At 35.4% G+C, this 12,361-nt stretch overlaps 2 protein-coding genes and 1 long non-coding RNA gene across 5 annotated transcripts in view; all 3 read right to left on the reverse strand.

Moving 5' to 3' along the window:
* Positions 1-4,962: 4,962 nt before the first annotated feature.
* On the reverse strand, positions 4,963-8,114 carry LOC128197373 (uncharacterized). Its single transcript, XM_052879012.1, has 11 exons — positions 7,815-8,114; positions 7,527-7,733; positions 7,209-7,451; positions 6,643-7,138; positions 6,360-6,553; positions 6,031-6,281; positions 5,785-5,952; positions 5,601-5,708; positions 5,435-5,510; positions 5,268-5,363; positions 4,963-5,193 (listed from the first exon to the last, which is right to left on the reverse strand). Exons 1-11 carry the CDS (start codon positions 8,112-8,114, stop codon positions 5,104-5,106), a joined length of 2,229 nt encoding a protein of 742 aa, XP_052734972.1. The 3' UTR covers positions 4,963-5,103.
* Positions 8,115-8,208: 94 nt separating this feature from the next.
* LOC128197473 (uncharacterized) lies at positions 8,209-9,807 on the reverse strand. Its single transcript, XM_052879521.1, has one exon. The coding sequence runs from the start codon at positions 9,805-9,807 to the stop codon at positions 8,209-8,211; it is 1,599 nt and encodes a 532-aa protein (XP_052735481.1).
* Positions 9,808-11,385: 1,578 nt separating this feature from the next.
* Positions 11,386-12,361, reverse strand: part of LOC128197375 (uncharacterized) — a 2,962-nt gene continuing 1,986 nt past the window's right edge. Inside the window, exon 3 of one of the 3 annotated variants that reach the window (XR_008249867.1) lies at positions 11,386-12,361. This exon is cut by the window's right edge and continues 439 nt beyond it. This is a non-coding gene — a long non-coding RNA (uncharacterized LOC128197375). The other 2 variants (XR_008249869.1, XR_008249868.1) reach the window with 2 other exon arrangements.

Consider the following 12,361-nt stretch of genomic DNA (forward strand, 5'->3'; position numbering starts at 1 on the left):
GTGGAAGTTGGCAATGTTGGTGCTTGGTGCCAGGTTTTGGGAAATTTTGAAAGTGTTGGTTTTTGGGGTTTGATGGTTGGAATGCCCTCTTTATATCACCAAAATCCTACTGTAAAAATCTTGGTGCAAGAAATTTTTCAATTTGGTGGGTTTTGAAGCTAGCCAAGTTTGGTGGTGGAAGTTGGCTATGTTGGAGCTCGGTGCCAGATTTTGGGAAATTTTGAAAGTGTTGGTTTTTTGGGTTTGATGGTTGGAATGCCCTCTTTATATCACCAAAATGCTACTGTAAAAATATTTGGGCAAGAAATTTTTCATTTTGGTGGGTTTTCAAGCTAGCCAAGTTTGGCGGTGGAAGTTGGCTATGTTGGTTCTTGGTGCCAAGTTTAGGGAAATTTTGAAAGTGTTGGTTTTTGGGGTTTGATGGTTGGAATGCCCTCTTTATATTACCAAAATGCTACTGAAAAAATCTTGGTGCAAGAAATTTTTCATTTTGGTGGGTTTTGAAGCTAGCCAAGTTTGGTGGTGAAACATGGCTAAGTTGGTGCTTGGCGCAAGTTTTTTGAAATTTTGAAAGTCTTGGTTTTGGGGGTTTGATGGTTGGAATGCCCTCTTTATATCACCAAAATGCTACTGTAAAAATCTTGGTGCAAGAAATTTTTCATTTTTGTAGGTTTTGAAGCTAGCCAAGTTTGGTGGTGAAAGTTGGCTAAGTTGGTGCTTGGTGGAAGTTGGCTAAGTTGGTGCTTGGTGCCATGTTTTGGGAAATTTTGAAAGTGTTGGTTTTTGGGGTTTGATGGTTGGAATGCCCTCTTTATATCACCAAAATGCTACTATAAAAATATTGGTACAAGAAATTTTTCATTTTTGTGTGTTTTGAAGCTAGCGAAGTTTGGTGGTGAAAGTTGGTTAAGTTGGTGCTTGGTGCCAAGTTTTGGGAAATTTTGAGAGTGTTGGTTTTTGGGGTTTGATGGTTGGAATGCCCTCTTTATATCACCAAAATGCTACTGTAAAAATCTTGGTGCAAGAAATTTTTCATTTTGGTGGGGTTTGAAGCAAGCCAAGTTTGGTGGTGGAAGTTGGCTAAGTTGGTGCGTGGTGCCAAGTTTTGGGAAATTTTGAAAGTGTTGGTTTTTGGGGTTTGATAGTTTGAATGCCCTCTTTATATCCCCAAAATGCTACTGTAAAAATCTTGGTGCAAGAAATTTTTCATTTTGGTGGGGTTTGAAGCTAGCCAAGTTTGGTGGTGGAAGTTGGCTAAGTTGGTGCTTGGTGCCAAGTTTTGGAAAATTTTGAAAGTGTTGGTTTCTGGGGATTGATGGTTGGAATGCCCTCTTTATATCACCAAATTGCTACTGTAAAAATCTTGGTGCAAGAAATTTTTCATTTTGGTGGGGTTTGAAGCTAGCCAAGTTTGGTGGTGGAAGTTGGCTAAGTTGGTGCTTGGTGCCTTGTTTTGGAAAATTTTGAAAGTGGTGGTTTTTGGGGTTTGATGGTTGGAATGCCCTCTTTATATCACCAAAATGCTACTGTAAAAATCTAGGTGCAAGAAATTTTTCAATTTGGTGGGTTTTGAAGCTAGCCATGTTTGGTGGTGGAAGTTGGTTGTGTTGGTGCTTGGTACCAGGTTTTGGAAAATTTTGAAAGTGTTGGTTTTAGGGGTTTGATGGTTGGAATGACCTCTTTATATCACCAAAATGCTGCTGTAAAAATCTTGGTGCAAGAAAATTTTCATTTTGGTGGGTTTTGAAGCTAGCCAAGTTTGGTGGTGGAAGTTGGCTATATTGGTGCTTGGTACCAAGTTTTGGGAAATTTTGAAAGTGTTGCTTTTTGGGGTTTGATGGTTGGATTGCCCTCTTTATATCACCCAAATACTACTGTAAAAATCTTGGTGCAAGAAATTTTTCATTTTGGTGGGTTTTGAAGCTAGCCAAGTTTGGTGGTGGAAGTTGGCTAAGTTGGTGCTTGGTGCCAAATTTTGGGAAATTTTGAAAGTGTTGGTTTTTGGGGTTTGATGGTTTGAATGCCCTCTTTATATCCCCAAAATCCTACTGTAAAAATATTGGTGCAAGAATTTTTTCATTTTGGTGGGGTTTGAAGCTAGCCAAGTTTGGTGGTGGAAGTAGGCTAAGTTGGTGCTTGGGGCCAGGTTTTGGAAAATTTTGAAAGTGTTGGTTTTTGGGGTTTGATGGTTGGAATGCCCTCTTTATATCACCAAAATGCTACTGTAAAAATCTTGGTGCAAGAAATTTTTCAATTTGGTGGGTTTTGAAGCTAGCCAAGTTTGGTGGTCAAACTTGGCTAAGTTGGTGCTTGGAGCCATGTTTTGGGAAATTTTGAAAGTCTTGGTTTTGGGGGTTTGTTGGTTGGAATGCCCTCTTTATATGACCAAAATGCTATTGTGAAAATCTTGGTGCAAGAAATTTTACATTTTGGTGGGTTTTGAAGCTAGCCATGTTTGGTGGTCGAAGTTGGCTATGTTGGTTCTTGGTGCCAGGTTTTGGGAAATTTTGAAAGTGCTGGTTTTAGGGGTGTGATGGTTGGAATGCCCTCTGTATATCACCAAAATGCTACTGTAAAAAACTTGGTGCAAGAAAATTTTCATTTTGGTGGGTTTTGAAGCTAGCCATGTTTGGTGGTGGAAGTTGGCTATGTTGGTGCTTGGTGCCAGGTTTTGGGAAATTTTGAAAGTGTTGGTTTTTTGGATTTGATGGTTGGAATGCCCTCTTTATATCACCGAAATCCTACTGTAAAAATCTTGGTGCAAGAAATTTTTCAATTTGGTGGGTTTTGAAGCTAGCCAAGTTTGGTGGTGGAAGTTGGCTATGTTGGTGCTTGGTGCCAGATTTTGGGAAATTTTGAAAGTGTTGGTTTTTGGGGTTTGATGGTTGGAATGCCCTCTTTATATCACAAAAATGCTACTGTAAAAATCTTTGTGCAAGAAATTTTTCATTTTGGTGGGTTTTGAAGCTAGACAAGTTTGGCGGTGGAAGTTGGCTATGTTGGTTCTTGGTGCCAAGTTTAGGGAAATTTTAAAAGTGTTGGTTTTTGGGGTTTGATGGTTGGAATGCCCTCTTTATATTTCCAAAATGCTACTGAAAAAATCTTGGTGCAAGAAATTTTTCATTTTGGTGGGTTTTGAAGCTAGCCAAGTTTGGTGGTGAAACTTGGCTAAGTTGGTGCTTGGTGCCAAGTTTTGGGAAATTTTGAAAGTGTTGGTTTTGGGGGTTTGATGGTTGGAATGCCCTCTTTATATCATCAAAATGCTACTGTAAAAATCTTGATGCAAGAAATTTTTCATTTTGGTGGGTTTTGAAGCTAGCCAAGTTTGGTGGTGAAAGTTGGTTAAGTTGGTGCTTGGTGCCAAGTTTTGGGAAATTTTGAAAGTGTTGGTTTTGGGGGTTTGATGGTTGGAATGCCCTCTTTATATTACCAAAATGCTACTGAAAAAATCTTGGTGCAAGAAATTTTTCATTTTGGTGGGTTTTGAAGCTAGCCATGTTTGGTGGTGAAACTTGGCTAAGTTGGTGCTTGGCGCAAGTTTTTTGAAATTTTGAAAGTCTTGGTTTTGGGGGTTTGATGGTTGGAATGCCCTCTTTATATCACCAAAATGCTACTGTAAAAATCTTGGTGCAAGAAATTTTTCATTTTTGTAGGTTTTGAAGCTAGCCAAGTTTGGTGGTGAAAGTTGGCTAAGTTGGTGCTTGGTGCCATGTTTTGGGAAATTCTGAAAGTGTTGGTTTTTGGGGTTTGATGGTTGGAATGCCCTCTCTATATCACCAAAATGCTACTGTAAAAATATTGGTACAAGAAATTTTTATTTTTGTGGGTTTTGAAGCTAGCCAAGTTTGGTGGTGGAAGTTGCTAAGTTGGTGCTTGGTGCCAAGTTTTGGGAAATTTTGAAAGTGTTGGTTTTGGGGGTTTGATGGTTTGAATGCCCTCTTTATATCATCAAAATGCTACTGTAAAAATCTTGGTGCAAGAAATTTTTCATTTTGGTGACTTTTGAAGCTAGCCAAGTTTGGTGGTGAAACTTGGCTAAGTTGGTGCTTGGTGCCAAGTTTTGGAAAATTTTGAAAGTGTTGCTTTTGGGGGTTTGATGGTTGGAATGCCCTCTTTATATCATCAAAATGCTACTGTAAAAATCTTGGTGCAAGAAATTTTTCATTTTGGTGGGTTTTGAAGCTAGCCAAGTTTGGTGGTGAAAGTTGGCTAAGTTGGTGCTTGGTGCCAAGTTTTGGGAAAGTTTGAAAGTGTTGGTTTTGGGGGTTTGATGGTTGGAATGCCCTCTTTATATCATCAAAATGCTACTGTAAAAATCTTGATGCAAGAAATTTTCATTTTGGTGGGTTTTAAAGGTAGCCAAGTTTGGTGGTGAAAGTTGGTTAAGTTTGTGCTTGGTGCCAAGTTTTGGGAAATTTTGAAAGTGTTGGTTTTGGGGGTTTGATGGTTGGGATGCCCTCTTTATATCATCAAAATGCTACTGTAAAAATCTTGGTGCAAGAAATTTTTCATTTTGGTGGGTTTTGAAGCTAGCCAAGTTTGGTGGTGAAACTTGGCTAAGTTGGTGCTTGCACTAGTACAAAAATGGTTTTTTATACCTATTAAAAAAGGCTTTTTATACCTATTTTTTGGTAGGTATAGAAACAAGGGGTATAGAAAGTTTAAGATCTTTTATACCTATTATTGAATCGGTGTAGAATGTTTTACTTTCCATACCTGTCTTATTCATAATAGGTATAAAACTTTTATATTTACACCAAGTAAAAAAATTTCTTTTTATACCTACTAGTGCTATAATAGGTGTAAAAAAAACAAGACTTTTTATACCTGATGTGGCTTTGACCGGTGTAAAAAGTGACGTTTTTTTTAAAAATATTTATTTTGTATGAACTACTATCCATATTCAGACCTGCATAAGATTCAATCCCAAAATACAGTTTAAATAATCAATAACAAGTAAAATAATCAATATTGTTTTCATTAACACATCAAAATGTAATATTTACCTAACAAAGTTCCTAGCTATATTTACCTAACATGGTTACTTAACATATTACACATATAATAGTTCCTAAACTCAAAATGTAATATTGAAGCATCCAATCATTTACAAATGGTTAAAAGAAATGCAGCCCATTGCTCCCGAACATCCTTTATGACTTGTTGTTCCATTGGAGACGTGTCATCAAATATCTACACAATGAATAGTTTGAGTAAAGTTATAATATTAATGGCTTAAAATCTTAGTTATAAAATGTTCACGTTACCAATTTCCATGAGTCAACGACATTTGCGGATATAATTTTCTGCATGTGTCTCATGACATAATATCCGCACTCAAAGCTTCCCAGTTGACGTGAGCACTACAAGTTAAATTTATAAAGTATCATAAAATTTATAATTGTATTTATAGTTTGAAAGATTAACTACTTACAGTTGGTGCAATGAACTGCAACTTCTTTCTAGAGACGATATGTGTTCCCTGCAACTTTGAATATGCCTCAACCACTCTATAAAGTTAAATGTATATTGAAATGAGTCTTAAGGAACTTAGTAAAGTCAGATATGTCTACACTACAAATAAATTATTAAAAACTTACAATATTAGTGTATTTTTAATTGTCAAAGTGTGAGGTTTTTTGTGCAATGAACATAAGAGAACTACAAGAAATTGTTGAGGAAGAATTAGTAACAATTGCCAGTGACCCCTGTAGATTCAAACAATAATAGTGTTAAATAACATTTACGTAAATAAAATTTTATTAATAAAAATTATATACTTACTGTTGCAAATAAGGTGCTAAGTACACTTGCTTTTTTCCGTTTACAAAAGCTTGTAAGAGGTAGTTTTGGACCTCTTCACCTTTATTCCCAACTCCTTGAATGGCAACAGGGTCAATAAAACCATAAATGTGATCATTCTTCTTTTCAATGGTCAACCGATGTAAATACCTTAAACATTGAAAATGAATAATGTTAGAATGAAATATTGAATATATTTAAACTTCATAAATATAGAAATTTACTTACAACAACCAAAGTTGTAGTATTGATATACATAACATATCAGTGCCAGAGAGAATTTCAAAAATATCCTTCTGACATATGAAGAAAGAGAGCGAAGATGTCCTGTTTGTGACTTCAGGAGGCATTTGTAACTCTATAGGAGAAAGGGAGATCTTCACTGCTAACACACCAAGTTGTTCTAGAATTATTTGTTGTGACGGCTGCGACTGTTGTTGCAGTGATTCATTCATATCTTCTTGTCCTTGTGCTTCAACCTGGTATACATATTTAAAAACTTACAAAATATTAATATTACTAATAAAAACAACAAAGTGCCTAATTAAAACAATTACCTTCTTTACAATTGCTCTTGACAATCTAAGGGGCCAAAGGATAAAATTTCCAGGGGCCTGTCCCACTGTCTGAACATCCTCAGTGGGCACAGGGACTCGAGCTGTAGCATCTCGTACGTCTACAACCACCACTCTCATCATATCAGTTGTAATGGTTTCATGGTGCATGGTTGACCCCAATGTATACATTTTACCTAAGTTATCCAAATAATATTTGTAAAATATATCAAAGAATATGATTCAACAAACAAGTACATGTAGACAATATAATAAGATAAATTACCTAAGGCCACCAAGCACTGTAGGGCATCATCACTAAACAACTCGTAGTCTGCATCAATAGTGGGAGAAGCGTTTTGAGGAGAAACATCACAACTCTCCTTTGTGCTTATACAAAGATGAGAAGGTTGAGGGAAATTCCTAGGTTGGCTTGAGGAGGAGGCGAATTCTGCTCGCACATCTGCTAACAATTGTGCCCGCATATTAGAGTACTCCTTCTTCAACTGTGCTCTCATATCACCGTACTCTTTCTTCATCTCGTTGATCTCCTCCCTCATCTCCTGTCTAATTTCTTCTCTTATACCCTTGAGGACTTCCTCACTGACATGGGCTTTACTATGATGACTTGTTGGAGGACCGAAGAATTGACGGATGCCAATAAATTTACCAACACCTCGAACACGTCCAGAATGCTCTGGACGACCAATGGCAACTGCCAATATGTCCTCACGGCCCTCGGGAGTGAATGTACCTTGTGTGCTTTGCTCGACCAACTCATCCTACAACCAAATATTTAAAGTTAAGTTAATCACATATGGGAGATCATATGATATTATTATATGGACTTACAATGCGCTTAGCTATGCTCGCGGTTTCCTCAGATGTGTACTCCCCAGATGGTCTTTGACGAGCTCTCTTCCATGTAACATGGCGTGGAAGACGAGTTATGGCACTCGTATCGGAGGCCCCAATAGGATTAGAGGTAGATGCCTCTTTCATCATCTTCTGCTCCAATTTCTCATAACCCCCACGAGACAATATATGAGGGTGGACATTTTTCTTTGCGATCTCTTGTGCAGCTCTCCTCTTAGCCTAGTGTATATATAATTAATTATGTTAGAAATATGTTAACATAAATAGTTAAACTATGATATAAAATGAATTTACCTGAAAGGCAGGATCTAATCGCTTCAACTTAAAGGCTTGCCATGTTTCCTCATCAAGAAATTGATACTTTTCACAAGGGCTTTTATCAGTTTTGGAACCATAAATATAATGACTTGTAAGCATAGTCTTGAAATTCTTCCATCTTTCCCCGACATATGAAATCCATTTCGTCCTCAATAGATTAGTGTTTGGGACGTCATATGTGACCTGTGCAATAAGAATGAATGACATGTTAAATATGAGTTATACATGTTAATGACACATTATATCAAAGTTAAGATTTCATACCAAGATGCTCTGCCATATCTGGTTCTTCACATTCTCTGGAACATGATCCCAATCATCACAAAGAATGGATGCCTTACTTCTACCGAGCAAGGCCACATAACTAATGAATTTCGTGCTATTTTCTCCCAAGGGTTTACAGGTCTGCATATCAAAACGAATGGGAAGCCTATGATCAGCGTTGCGGGTGGCTACCAACTCTCTCAACCTTGTCCCAGACCTACCTTTTTTTCGGGTAGGCGTATGAATGTCATCTGCACCTTGTGAAGGTAGGAGGTCACCAGATGGTGCGTCACTAGACATTTCCCTACATAAATCATTAAGTGTTAATAATAATTAATAGATAAAATAACAAAGCAAAATATATAATAGATCTAAAATTTCAGTTTATACATTGTCAAGTTGCAATGTTCTCCCACAACCCTTCGTGATGATCATCACGTATGGCATGGACGTCGTCTACTTCATTATCGACATTCAAGGTTGGCATATTTGATGAGAAAGATGGAGTTTCACCAATATCAAGAACGACTTCATCATTGTCATCAGTATAATGCATTGTTCTACCTTTGAGCACCACTGACCATCTATTGTCTTCGAGATCAGTGACATAAAACACTTGTTTTGCCTGAGACGCCATGATAAATGGCTCTTCAGTATAACCTTCCTTTTCTAGGTCAACCAATGTAAAACCTAGATCATCTGTCCTTACGCCAGTATTACCATCAACCCACTTACATTTAAAAATAGGTACTCTAAAACTTGTGTAATCTATCACCCAAATATCTTTAATTACACCAAAGTAGCACATGGATGCCATCACAGGATTTTTGTCCTTTGAACTCGAGAAATGCATTGACTCGGCCACAACCATTACTCCACTATTTTGAGTGGTGCTTTTTTCATCTTCTTTTTGTGTATGAAATGTGTAGTTATTTATATCATACCCACACCAACATATGACATCAAAGTTTGGCTCACTTGATAGCCAATTTAATGTATCAGAAGTTGTATGGTCAGCTTGAACTTGTTGTTTAAACCACTTTAAAAAGGTTTTGTTGTGTTCATTAATGACCCACTTTTGAGGCATTCGTGGATTATTTCTCTTAACTATATCTTTATGAGCACTTAAGTAGGGGATGACTTCTTCAGTGTTATTCAATATATACATATGTGCTCGTAGAATTTCAGCTCTATTCAGGGTGACAACTTTTGAACTTCTAGTACCCTTACCAACACCTCTTCCATGGTAACGAGACCTAGGTACCCCTATAGCTTCAACATCTGATAAGTAGTCTGTACAAAACTCAATAGCTTCCTCAGCAATATATCTTTCAACTATTGATGCTTCAGGACGATATTGGTTCTTTACATAACCTTTTAATATCTTCATGTATCGCTCAATAGGGTACATCCATCGTAAGAATACTGGACCACAAATTCTAACTTCTCTTACTAGATGAATAATTAAGTGCACCATAATATCAAAGAATGATGGAGGAAAGTACATCTCCAACTGACACAATATGACCACAACCTCATTTTCTAGTTGATCCAACTTCTCAATGTCAATAACTTTACTACATATTGCATTGAAAAAGAAGCACAATCTTGTTAATGTGTATCTAACATTCTTAGGCAATATGCCCCGAATAGCCACTGGTAGTAGTTGTTGCATCAATACATGACAATCATGAGATTTTAACCCAAGTAATTTATGATCTTTCATGGATACAACTCGTTTAAAATTAGAAGAGTAACCCAGTGGAACTTTCACACCTTGTAAAAATTCACAAAAACTCCTTTTTTCTTGTTTACACAATGTGTGACATGCTGGAGGCAAGTATGTCCTCTTACCATGTGATATTGGAGCTAATTGTTCTCTTATACCTATTTCAACCAGGTCCAAGCGAGCATTGAGTCCATCTTTCGTTTTCCCTTGAATATTGAGGAGCGTTCCGATAATACTATCACAAACATTTTTCTCTACATGCATAACATCTAAACAATGCCTGACATCAAGCACCCTCCAATATGGGAGATCAAATAAAATCAACCACATGTTGCTTGAAGCTTTTATCAGTCCACCCATTTCTTGCTTTCACATTGAACAATTTTAACACAGCTGACAATCGAGTAAACTTAGTGCATTCTGGATATAAAGGTTTTTCTGCGTCACTGCACAAGTTGTCATACATATGAGCACGTTGGAAGGAATCATGTCCGACATCACATATCATGTCCTCTAACCGATCACCCATCTCTAAATCAACTTCTTCTACTTCTACTTGAGAGTCACTTACACTTGGCATGTCTATTAATTCACCATGCCATGTCCACTTTGTGTAGCTCTTTAGGAATCCATCACATAGAACATGCTCTCGAATAACTTCAGTTGGTAGTTTTCGCTCATTCAAACAATTAACACACGTACAATAGAATCTTCCGTTATTGTCTGGAACATTCATCTTTGCAAATTCAAGAAATTGTTCTACTCCACTCTCATATTCATTTGTTGTACGTATCAAATTTATCCAACTCCGATCCATTGTTATCTGTGAAAGCAACCACCTTTACAACAGTCAAAAGTATAAATATGACTTTTACAACAAGAGCAAGAGAAATGAGATTTTTTTATTGGGATGAGTTATCCCAAATGATTTTTTCTTTAAAACTTTCTAGGTGGTATGGTGGCTGGTGGTATTACTATTCTCTTGTTATTTTCTCTTTCCATCACACAAGAGTTCAAGCTAATTAACTTTTACCAATTTCCTTTATCACCATGTCATAATAACAACAGGTAATCTAATAAAATAGTAAAATTTCATTTGAAATTTATGAAAAAAAAATCAACTACATCTAAAAGGAGAGTCACATTTGTGACAATCTGTCTTAATCCTTTGTAAAACAAAGTACATTTGTGACAATCTGTCTTAAATTAAGATAACCAATTGATGGGAATGTTTAACTATTGATTTAGGTCTTTATTTGCAATTGACAAATTGAGATTTTAATTTATTATTAAGATATTTTTAATCTTCTGACATATGAGTATTTTTTTATATCAGTTTTAATTTTCTCTTTTTTGACATCATGTTATCCATAGCATCTGTCATTTCTCTCTCTAGTTGCAGAGTTTTGAATGTACACAAAACATTTCCCCATCACTGTTTTTCTAGCTCTCATTATTGGCTAATGTGTAACTCGAGTCCTTTTTGCAAGTAAAATAAACCATTGTAAGAAATTGTATAAACATGCCCAAACATTATTCATTCTAGTCAATTTACTTAATATATATGCGTAAATCTTCCCTAATATATATGTTTTGGTATGATATTTTAGTGTATCCAAATTGGATGATTTTATAAAATTGGGTTAGATTTAAAAATAATTTTTTAAGAGTTTTCTTTAATTTTATTATTAAAATTTGTTAATTTTAATGTAAATATTTAAAAAATTATTAAAATGGTAAATAAAGAAGAAAAAGTTAATATTTCATAGATATTAAAAAATGCCTAATAAAAAAACCATCAATTTCTTCATAAATATAAGTTATATTAAGGACTAGAGAGAGTGTAATATTTATGTATGTAATATAGTTAAATACATTAAGTTTAAGTTATACAGTTTAAACCGATTAAATTGAAATAGTCTCCGATGTGATAATTTATATCTTTTGTATTTCTTATTCTTGACCCTTTAGTAATGCTTAAAGTTAATAATAGAAAGATTTTTTTACTCAGACTCACAGCACTTCACACATTGACACGTAATAAGTTAGTTTAATGATTAGTTATCATTACTGTAATCTCCCAAAATTATCTTTATTTCACTAGTTCTCATTTCTGGTATATAGTTACATCATTTAGTATGCTGTAATTTTTTTAAATTTTAATTGAAATCTTCTTAGTGTGGTATTATTTTATGATATAAACTAGAGTCGTACTAGTTTAATAATGCATTATAATTTTTTAAAATTTAAATTATATCAGTTTAAGACCCCTTTTTTGAATGAACTCAAATCAAGTTGTTACAATTTTTTTATGTTTAAAATTGTATCATTGGATAATTTTTAAAACAAAATTTCACAATTTTGTACCTTTGTCTTGTGACTACAATTCCAAAGGCTAACTAATGTTTTTTTTTGTCTTGTGTGCTTCTTTTTTTTTCACAGAAGTTATTTCTCTTTCATTTGTTGAACCTAAAAAGATCTATTTTTGTTTTCTAGTTAGTGCATTAATCCTGAATTTATCTTCTTCATCCTCTGAAATGGTCTTGTGAACCATTCGTAGTGGGTTGGAATTTTTCTTTTCAGCAACTATATTATTTGAACTACTACATTCTCATATCTTAATTTCATTTTTTTCCATCTCAACCTAAGAGCATATGTCCTAATAATACACTTTGACAGAATGATGCTTAGGAACATCCTGCTAGATATCGAACCACTGTTGCTATGTGAACACCTATGCTATTTCCCTATTCACACTACATATTGTTGAGGCTTTTCCTTTCCCATCCGTGATAATTTCCTTCACCTGATAGAGATT

This window comes from Vigna angularis, chromosome 6 (genome assembly GCF_016808095.1).
Source record: "Vigna angularis cultivar LongXiaoDou No.4 chromosome 6, ASM1680809v1, whole genome shotgun sequence".
In the NCBI taxonomy this organism is placed as follows: domain Eukaryota; kingdom Viridiplantae; phylum Streptophyta; class Magnoliopsida; order Fabales; family Fabaceae; genus Vigna; species Vigna angularis.

Coding starts and splice junctions, on each gene's coding strand:
- LOC128197373 (XM_052879012.1), bottom strand. CDS start 8,114: ATGTCTAGTGACGCACCATCTGGTGACCTCCTACCTTCACAAGGTGCA. Junction 5,511..5,600: donor ATTAAAAATACACTAATATT/GTAAGTTTTTAA, acceptor TTAACTTTATAG/AGTGGTTGAGGCATATTCAA. Junction 5,194..5,267: donor TCGTTGACTCATGGAAATTG/GTAACGTGAACA, acceptor TTCATTGTGTAG/ATATTTGATGACACGTCTCC.
- LOC128197473 (XM_052879521.1), bottom strand. CDS start 9,807: ATGCATGTAGAGAAAAATGTTTGTGATAGTATTATCGGAACGCTCCTC.